This window comes from Andrographis paniculata, unplaced genomic scaffold, assembly GCF_009805555.1.
Source record: "Andrographis paniculata isolate CXL003 unplaced genomic scaffold, ASM980555v1 Contig77END, whole genome shotgun sequence".
In the NCBI taxonomy this organism is placed as follows: domain Eukaryota; kingdom Viridiplantae; phylum Streptophyta; class Magnoliopsida; order Lamiales; family Acanthaceae; genus Andrographis; species Andrographis paniculata.
This window is the reverse complement of record NW_026137614.1, coordinates 314,319-324,150: the sequence shown is the minus strand read 5'-3', so window position 1 is coordinate 324,150 and position 9,832 is coordinate 314,319. Positions and strand designations below refer to the sequence as shown.

Genomic DNA, 9,832 nt, shown 5'->3' with positions numbered 1-9,832 from the left:
ACATACAGAGGTTTCAAATGGGAGCTCGCACCCTCTGGAATAGGAGGAAACACAATCGAAGGTGCCTCCGGCTGAGGCTCAGGATCTGAAGTCTTTGCCCACTCTGTTTCCTCTAATTCGTCATCTGCCAAGAATGCCCATAAAGGTTCGTCCATAGTATCATCTACCAGACTCGCCCACATCGGTTCATCTCTAATCTGATTAATCTCTGTCATTCGACAAGGGATTCGTGGTCCCAGACGAGATTTAACAGATCTTGAACTTTCCTCTGTAGTTACAACTTCTTCCTTTGTCTTATCCCGAGATTGAACCGTCAAAGATTCTATACGAAATTCCTCAGGAGATGGATTGATGTTGATCCGTTCACAATGTTGGCATCGAAAACCTCTAATTATTTCATCTGCCATTCCTTTACCTTTCCCCTGTCCCGACAAACTTCTTTTGGTATAGTCGGAAGCGCCTAATCCGTCGTTCGGTTGCTTTCCTGAACAGACCCGACTGGACCGACTTTTTGGAGACTGAATGGTTGCTCCCTGCTCGTTGGTCGTTTGTTCTGTAAAGACTCTAATGGACTGATCTCCTACCGAGTGGTCGGCTGCTTTTTGTTCGTCAGTTCGTTGTTTTACTGAAGGAACTTGTTTCCCATACTTTGCAGCATACCTGCGTTTGGCATTGCGAATCTGTGTACGATTCATACCTGGGAAACGAGGATCTATATCAACGGGTAAAGACTTTTTATTTCGAGCCCAATTGTTCCCGACTGAACCTGTTTTTCTGGTCGGGTGATCACGCACTAAAACCCTTTCTTTCACCTCCACATTAAAAGAACCGTCTGGACGGTCCCATTTTTCAGCGACTGGCCTTTCAACAACTTTGAGTCGTTCTTCCGGTCGGCCACTGTTTGGCTGACTTCCTTTTTTTGTTCCGGGGCTTGCCTGAGTTCGTTCCCCTGTATGTCCATCATTGGCCGAACTTTTCCCTGTTTCCGAACTTGGTTGGATGTCAACCATTGCCGTTGTTACTTTCGGAAACGGTTGCTGGTCTACACCTAGAGTGATGTATTTGAGCCGACCTGTCTTGATGGCTTTTTGAATTTCCTTCCTGAAATGAGTACACTGACTGGTATTGTGTGTGAAAGAATTATGCCACTTACAATATGGTCTCCCTTTGATTTCTTCTTTAGTGGCCAATCTTTGCCCCTTTGGAATACGGATCTGCCCATCAGTCAGTAGGATACCAAAGATTTCATCCGTTTTCGAACTATCAAACGTCGGTTGCTCCTTTCTTTCAGATCCTGGTACTGGCTTCAATTTGGGGCATACATAAGGTTTTCCAGAAAGGATTTCGGCTGCCATCTCTTCTGACTGATTAAAATCAAAGTCACATGTTTCTGTTCCCATACTCGCCATATGTTGGCCTCTATTACGCCTGTTATGCTGATCTTCCTCTCTAAACAAAGATTCTAAACGTCCTGCCTTGGATGCAAGACTTGCCAAATCCTCAACATCCAGGGCAGTGAGCGCCTTTCTTAAACGAGTATGCATATTCCGGACCACTAGATTGGTCATCTCTTTCTCACTGATTACCGTAGGACATCGTCCCTTCATCAATCGCACCATTTCTATAAACTGTGAAGCAGTTTCTTCTGGATACTGTCTCAATTCAAGTAAATCAGTTAAAGAAACAGTTGGTAAGGGATTGAAGAATCTGGCATGAAATGCCATCTCCAGTCCTTCCCACGTCTGAATTTGTCCAGGAGGCAGACTTGCAAACCACGAAAACGCTGTTCTAGTAAGAGATAAACCAAACAGCTGCAACTTATAAAAAGGGTTATTGCCAACTTCTCCTAATTGTGCTGTGAACCGACCAACATGTTCTATGGTGGAAGATCCGTCCTCCCCTGAGAATGCATGAAAATCGGGTGGTCGATAATTCCTTGGGAGAGGGTATTCATTAATGATCCTTTCTGGGAAAGGTCTCTGATATGCAGGGCGGTTAGCCATCTGAGGAGTTAATCCATACTGATCCCTTAATATATGTGCAATCTCATCAGGATCTACATGAAAGCGTTGATGATCAGGAACATGGAACGGATCCTGCACAGGAATATGAATAGGATCATGTATATATCCTTCAGGCCTGTCCTCCCTTGTATTGTTCGGCTGCGGATTGGTAACCCTTGGTCCCAGTGGAACATTGTTGGGAAAAGTCAGAGGAGATTTTCCCTTATCCATTCGGTTGGGATTTGTGGCACTTGGGAATGTACTATCCACGAATGATGGCCCTGCGAAATTTGCCTGTGGTCTGGACGGTGATACTCCTGGTGGAGTCTGAGTGGGTTGGAGACTAACCCTTGACAGTGCTTGATCTATCATGTTCTGCATCAGACTCTGTTGCTCACGCAACATGTTCGTTTGTTGCTCACGCAACATATTCTGCATAACCAAGGTATGCTGGTTGTTCATTTGTTGAACATAAGACCACCAATCAGTTGGTGGTTGTGGGATTTCCCCGGCATTTGGCACAATAGGTGGTGGAACGGATTCTCCCACCGGTGCCGAAGATGATTGAGGTTGTGAACCTGCCATATGGACCCTTCCGATGATACGGCCGGATCTAAGACGTATGAAATTATCGCCGGAATTGGAATGAGGAATTTTGGCTTGCTCCCACTGTGGTCGCCAATTTGTTGATGTAATTTTTCAACAAATTTAAAGTAAAATTCAAAGATATAGAAAATATCCTTAAACTTGATTAATTAGTGCCTGAGATTAGGAATCTCTAAACACTGTATAGTACAGAAAATAAACTGGAAAATAAAAGACTGAAATTTAAAGTGGTGATCCCCAAATCTGACTTTGCTTTGTTGAAGTTGATTGAAGATACCTTGTCAAATGATGATCCAAATCCTTAAATATTCTCTGGGAAACTGTACTGAAAACCGTCGCCCGAACGGTTACAACGTCTCCTTCCCAACCGTCTTCCAACCCTTCTCCTGCTGACACGTGTCCTCAGCAGACCAAAATTATCCCTATATTCCACTCTTTGAGCCAACCACAGACCTTCCGCCCTTTAGGCCCGACTGCCAATCCTCCCGACTTGCAAACCATCTGACTTGTTTGGATTAGCTAAAAACATCCCGACTAACAAACCACCCGATTTGTTGGTTCTGCCGCAGAATTCCGACCTGATAACTTCCCGACCTGAGGGCCTCCCGACTTGCGGACTTCCCGTCCTGAAGGCCTCCCGACCTGCGGACTTCCCGTCCTGAGGGCCTCCCGACCCGCGGACTTCCCGTCCTGATGACTTTCCGTTTTGAGGACCTCCCGACCTGAAAACCTTCCGACCTGAGGTCTTTCCGTCTTGAGGACCTCCCGTCCTGAAAACCTTCCGACCTGAGGTCTTTCCGTCTTGAGGACCTCCCGACCTGAAGACCTTCCGACCTGAGGTCTTTCCGTCTTGAGGACCTACCGACCTGAGGTCCTTCCGTCCTGATGACTTTCCGCCTTGAGGACCTCCCGACCTAAAAAACCTTCCGACCTGAGGTCTTTCCGTCCTGGGGACTTTCCGTCTTGAGGATTTTCCGACCTGCGGACTTTCCGTCCCGGGGACTTTCCGTCTTGAGGACCTTCCGACCTTCCGACCTTCCGACCTGAGGTCTTTCCGTCTTGAGGACCTACCGACCTGAGGTCCTTCCGTCCTGATGACTTTCCGTCTTGAGGACCTCCCGACCTGAAGACCTTCCGTCTTGAGGACCTACCGACCTGAGGTCCTTCCGTCCTGAGGACTTTCCTTAGAAATAAACCTATTTTCCTTGATTTCCTCACGGTGTCCTTCAGCCAGTTCAATCAACTCTATTGCCAGGCCCATTCTTCTTTTTACCTTGGGCTTTTAACCTAATTCTAAATTTCATACGTAACAATTTCATTTCGGGTTATCGGAGCCAATATTTATATTTTTTTTAATAAATATTAACAATTTAATACAAAATATTATTTTTATATTAAGTACACGATTATATATATTACAAACTATAATATTAAACAGACAAATTCAATAATTTTATAATTGCATATTAAAAAGGCAACTACATTTAATTACTCAGATTTAGAAATTAGTTTTTAGAAAATTCAAATTAATTTTGTTACTCCCTATATATAAAGTATAAATTTATTACAATGATATAAATGAAAAATACAATAAATTTTATATAGTAATTGAGTCAATATTATTATACAAAAAGATTATATAAATTCACTGAAATATTTGGTAATACTTTGTTCACTCAATATTTTAAAATGAATTATTTTTTATATATGGCAAAAAAAAAAAAAAAAGAATTGTATAAAAAATATACAATATATTATTTTAAATTTGAATATTATATTTTTAATTTTCTTGTAATGAATATATGAGTTTTTCTTTTAAAATTTTTGACTTTGTAAGATATATTTTATAGTATTATTTATTATTAGTTTTTAAGAATCGCATTTCAAAACTTAAAAATAAGTTTGGGTGAACAAAGCGAAAATATAGGCCATGTTTGTTATTAGAAACGAAAAAAATAGAAATAAAAAAGGAGGGTAAAATAACACAATAATCCACGGGAACGCCTGGGGTATAAATTTGAGAAAATGACATATGATTCACACTCTAAACCCAATCTGAAATCTAATCCTCGTAAGCATCGCTTTCTCTCTTTTTGAGGATGCATTTGTATTCTGATTTCAGACCGCAATGGATTCCGTCAATCAGAGGAATGTAAGTTTGATTTACATTTTTTAGAGTCGTCGTCTGTTTTCATGTGTGTATTTTCTGATCGATGTTTTCGTCGGCAGCAAGAAAAGGCAAAGGAAAAGGAAAAAGAGAAGGAGAGCAGTTGGGGATCAATCGGGAAAACGCCTTAGCCCATGGGTAAAATGAATGAATGATTTGGTTTGGGGGAAAAATCAATATTACGTTTTGAGAGTGGGTAGAGTCATTGGGTGGGGTGGGGGAGTAGAGATGAATTATGAATATAATAGAAATTGAAATATTGAATCTTGAATATAATAATAAACCAATAAAGATTGTTGAAGGATAAAATAAAAATATATAATTTTAATTTTTAAAATTATTAATTTAAGCTTAATCGGGTTGGAGCAAGTTTGGACATCAAACCCGAAACATGCTTGGACCTATCCAGGTTTAAAATTTTATAGCTCATAATTCGTCCCGGGTATAGCATTTTGGATGTGAACCAATTGGGCCATGACCAGTTTGGAGTAAAAGATTTTAAATGCGAACTTGTCCTATAATACTTGGGCCGGGACGGGTTCGTAATGGAACTTGTCCCCGATTGCCATCCCTAGAGAGAGTGTGTTGGTTCTCAAACAAATTTTGGTATGGTTTCAATGAGTTGGTCTCGGGCTAGGAGGAAAATGAATAATTTGAGAGGGGGTGGGCCGTGTTGTGGGGGAGTGTGTCGGGCCTCCAACAATTCTCTTTTTAAGATTTTGATAGTTGATAATATAAATTGGCTATTTTATCCATTTTTCTACCGTAGCCATGCTTAACTTTGTATATGATTGTAGGTTGGGGATTTAAAAGATTTATATGGCATACATGACCTCTTGAAATTATTTTTAGAAGTGGAGTTTGGTCGAGAAATCATTTTTTCTATAGTAGCCATGCATCTCACTTTATATATTTCAAATTTGAGAAATAAGACTAATAGTTTTGATTTTTGTTAGGTGGTATATCAAATTCCTACCAATCATAACAAGGAGCCAACGAAAAATATTCCCCTAACTCTCCAGAGATTATTTTATAAGTTTCAACATAGTGAGAGTAGTGTTGCAACAAATGAGCTGACAAGATCCTTTGGGCGGGATCAATGCGATGCTTTTGTACAACATGACGTGCATGAAATGAATCGTCTGCTATGTGAAGCACTTGAAAAATATATGACGGTGCATAGAAAATAGAAATTTATAATATGAATTGGACAAAAAGCCTTTGAATATGTTTATAAATATTCTATTAATACCTTTCTTAATGGTATAGGGAACAACGATGGATGGTGCTTTGAGACCGTTATTTGAAAGGCACCATAAGTACTACATTGGATGCATCAATATCGACTATACATCAAATAGAATGGAGTCATTTTATGGTATTTTTTTTATTAATTGGATAAGATATTATATTCTTTGGCAATATATATTTCTTTCTTATTTTATGACATCTACGTGGCAGATCTTCAACTTGATGTGAAGGGTTGTCGTGATCAAGGTTGTCACGGCGTCGCCTAGGCGACGCCTAGGCGTCCTGGCGGTGATGATACACCGCCGGAGTTGGTCGCCTCGCCGTTTGGCGAGGATGGCGTCCAGGCATTACTTTGGCAACGCCATTCCGCCAAGACGACGCTAGAAGAAGTTTGGGTCTAAATCTTAGGTTTAAACTAGATTAAATACTTTCTAAAATTAACCCACCCCTAAGCCCATTCTTAAACCCAGCCTTAAAACTTGAATCACAGCCTTAATACCTTCGTTGCTGTCGCTATCCGTCTCTTCAATTTCGTCTTCCATCGTCGTCTTCCATCTTCCGCGTAGGTAAGAAGAAAACATTTAATATGTTTCTACGTTGTAACTTGTATGAGTGGAGTGTATATATAATTATATATATAATATAATATAATTATTAGTGCAGTACTGAGTGTGCAGAGTGCAGAGTTTTGCAGAATTACTTTAGACTATTATATATATTTTCATGTACTATTGGGCAGAGTGGGACAGTTATTAATGGTTTTGCAGTTTTCCACTTTTTCAAAATTATTTAATATTATAATTTATATAGTTAATTTATGTAAGCATGTACTATCGTATAAGTTATATTATATAATATTAGTGTATGCTGGATAGTTTGTTTATATATTTTATAATTTTTAATTTATTTTATTTTTATTATGTTTGATTTTTATATTAATTTATTTATGTTTTAATGATTGATCTATTACTTATACATTTTATTTATATATATATTTTTGTACTAGTTACTTTAATGACCGATAATGAAAATGTCCAAGATTTATCAAATGATCCGGCAAGAAAGGCCAAATCATCCGATCCAGGATGGAAGTATGGATTTTGGCCGGATTTGAATAACAAAGATTTGATTGAATGCTCTCTTTGTCACAGACAAATGCTTTCTGGAGTCAAGAGGTTAAAGCAACATTTAGTTGGGAGCTACGGCGATGTTGTTAAATGCCCTAATACCACAGAAGAAATTCGTAAGGAAATACATCAATTTATAAGCAAAAAAGTGATGAATAAAACATCGCGGGGTATTGCCGAATTTGATTATTTTGAGGATACCGAAGACAATAAGGAGTTAGAAGAAAATCAATCTACGGGTGCTACAAATTCATCTTCCAAGCCTCCAGTACATCCAAGTTCGGGAACAAGTAGCAAAAGAATGTTCGCTCAATAGTTTTCTGAACCTCCGAGAGTTGGAAAACAAAGTAATTCAATTGCTGCAATGATTCGAAAGACTCCTAAAGAGATTGTTGAAGAAAGATATATGAGCGGTTATGTTCAGAAAACCATCGAAGCTTCTACAAAAGGAAAAGAGGAAACAAAAGAAGTGCAAAGGCGTATTGCTGATTTTTTTCTATGAAAATGGCATTCCATTCAATGCTTCCAAATCAAGAAGTTACGAAATTATGGTTGAGGCTATCGGACAATATGGTTCCGGTTTGAAACCTACTAGTTATCATCAGTTGCGAGAACCATTTCTTGAAGATGCCGTGAATGTAACACATAAGTTGAAAGAAAGGCACATGGAAGCTTGGAAACAATATGGGTGTTCCCTTATGTCAGATGGGTGGATAGACAAAAGAGGGCGACACTTGATAAATTTTCTTATCAATAGTCCAGAGGGGACTTTTTTCTTAGAGTCTATTGATGTATCAGCTGAGTCACATGATGCAAGAATGTTGGCTGACCTGCTTGAAAAAAAGGTTGAAGAAATTGGCAAGGAGTATGTTGTGCAAATTGTGACGGATAATGGAGCAAATTATAAAGCAGCGGGAAGATTATTAGAACAGCGCATTCTTGGTTTTTTTTGGACACCATGTGCAGCTCATTGTATCGATCTTATGCTAGAAGACATTGGGAAAATGAATGAATTTAAACCCTACATTCAAAAGGCTAGGGACGTCACCACTTTTATTTATAGACATGGGAGAATTCTCAGTGCAATGAGGGAAAAGACCGGTGGCAGAGATCTGGTGAGGCCGGTGACTACCCAATTTGCTACCACATTTCTCACTTTGCAGAGTTTCAACAAATATAGGAATGAACTGAGGCGGTTATTTGTGAGTGATGATTGGAGCGATAACAAGTTGTCAAAAACGTCAAAAGGAAAAAAGGTGATGAAAACCATTCTTTCATCGAAATTTTGGGATCAGGTAGAAGATTGTTTACGAGCAACCCTTCCTCTTTTGATTGTTTTGAGGATAGTCGATGGTGATGAAAAGCCAGCCATGCCTGAGCTTTCTTCGGCTATGAATCATGCGAAGGAGAAAATAACTGAATCTTTTACGAGCAATAACAAAACAAGATTGCTGGCCAAGTTGACGGAAATAATTGAGGATCGATGGAGCAATCAAATGGAGGTGAAGTTATATGGGGCTGCACTATTCCTAAATCCTTCAAAATATTTTGAATTGAAGAGGAGTGATCCCGTATTTGCTCGTAAGCAACGTCAGTTGTTTAATGATGTCGTAGAAAAGATGGTTAAAGATGAAGAATTTATGGATAAGATTAGTGATCAAGCAGATGATTATGATAAAATGCGAGGAAGCTTTGGCCGTCAATTGGCAATCAAGCACCAAATGCAAAAGAGTCCTCTTAAGTTTTTTTAACATATATATATTTTTATTTTATATGAAACTTAATTTCACATATTGACTATAATTTTTTTTTTATAAATATATTTTAGTTGATTGGTGGGATGCATATAGTGGTGACAAAGAAGAACTTCGATCACTTTCCGTACGAACTATTAGTTTATGTTGCTCTTCTGCCGGTTGTGAGCGCAATTAGAGCACATTTGAATTTGTAAGTAAATTTGTTCGAAATTTACTTCTATTAATATTTTAGTATAATTTTCAAATTTGATATAAAGTTTTATTTCTAGATTCATACCAAGAAAAGAAATAGACTAGAGCACCAAAGACTAAATGATTTGGTGTATGTTCAATATAATCGGAAGATTGCACATCGCTTTCAAAAGCGGCGGGAAGAAGGAAACAATTTGAATCCCTTAATTCTTGAAGAATTGGGTTGATGATTCTCGAGATTTAGTTCATGAAGATGGAGATCTTGAGTGGCATCATGTTGATGAAGCCGTAGGTGCTTCAAGTAATCTCAATAATTCCAATCTTCGTAGTAAAGGTGTTGGTGAATCCTCAGGTCCCCCCATCGTGTATGACCGTCGCCATGGCCCTTCTAACAGACGTTTGACAAATGAGGATGAAGAAAACGATGAAGATGATATGAATACTGAAGATTAATGGAAATTTGAGAAATTGAGGGACTTTTCTCTTGGTGTTTTGAAACTTTCATATTTTGACATATTGATACTTTAGTGTTTTGATGGTTATGCTTAGTATTTTGATATTTTGGTATTTTGATATTTTGGTATTTTGATATTTTATTTGAAATCTAATGATTTGATGTTATAATTTTATATTATATAATTAAATATTAGAAACTTATAATAAACACTAAGCAGGTCGCCGTATCGCCATATTGTCGCCATTTCGGGCGCCATGTCGCCTAGGCGATAT

General features: G+C 38.6%; 1 protein-coding gene across 1 annotated transcript; it reads left to right on the top strand.

Annotated features, from left to right (window-relative positions):
* Positions 1-7,570: 7,570 nt before the first annotated feature.
* Positions 7,571-9,556, top strand: LOC127239163 (uncharacterized). Its single transcript, XM_051257195.1, has 2 exons — positions 7,571-8,860; positions 9,320-9,556. Exons 1-2 carry the CDS (start codon positions 7,571-7,573, stop codon positions 9,554-9,556), a joined length of 1,527 nt encoding a protein of 508 aa, XP_051113152.1.
* Positions 9,557-9,832: the final 276 nt, after the last annotated feature.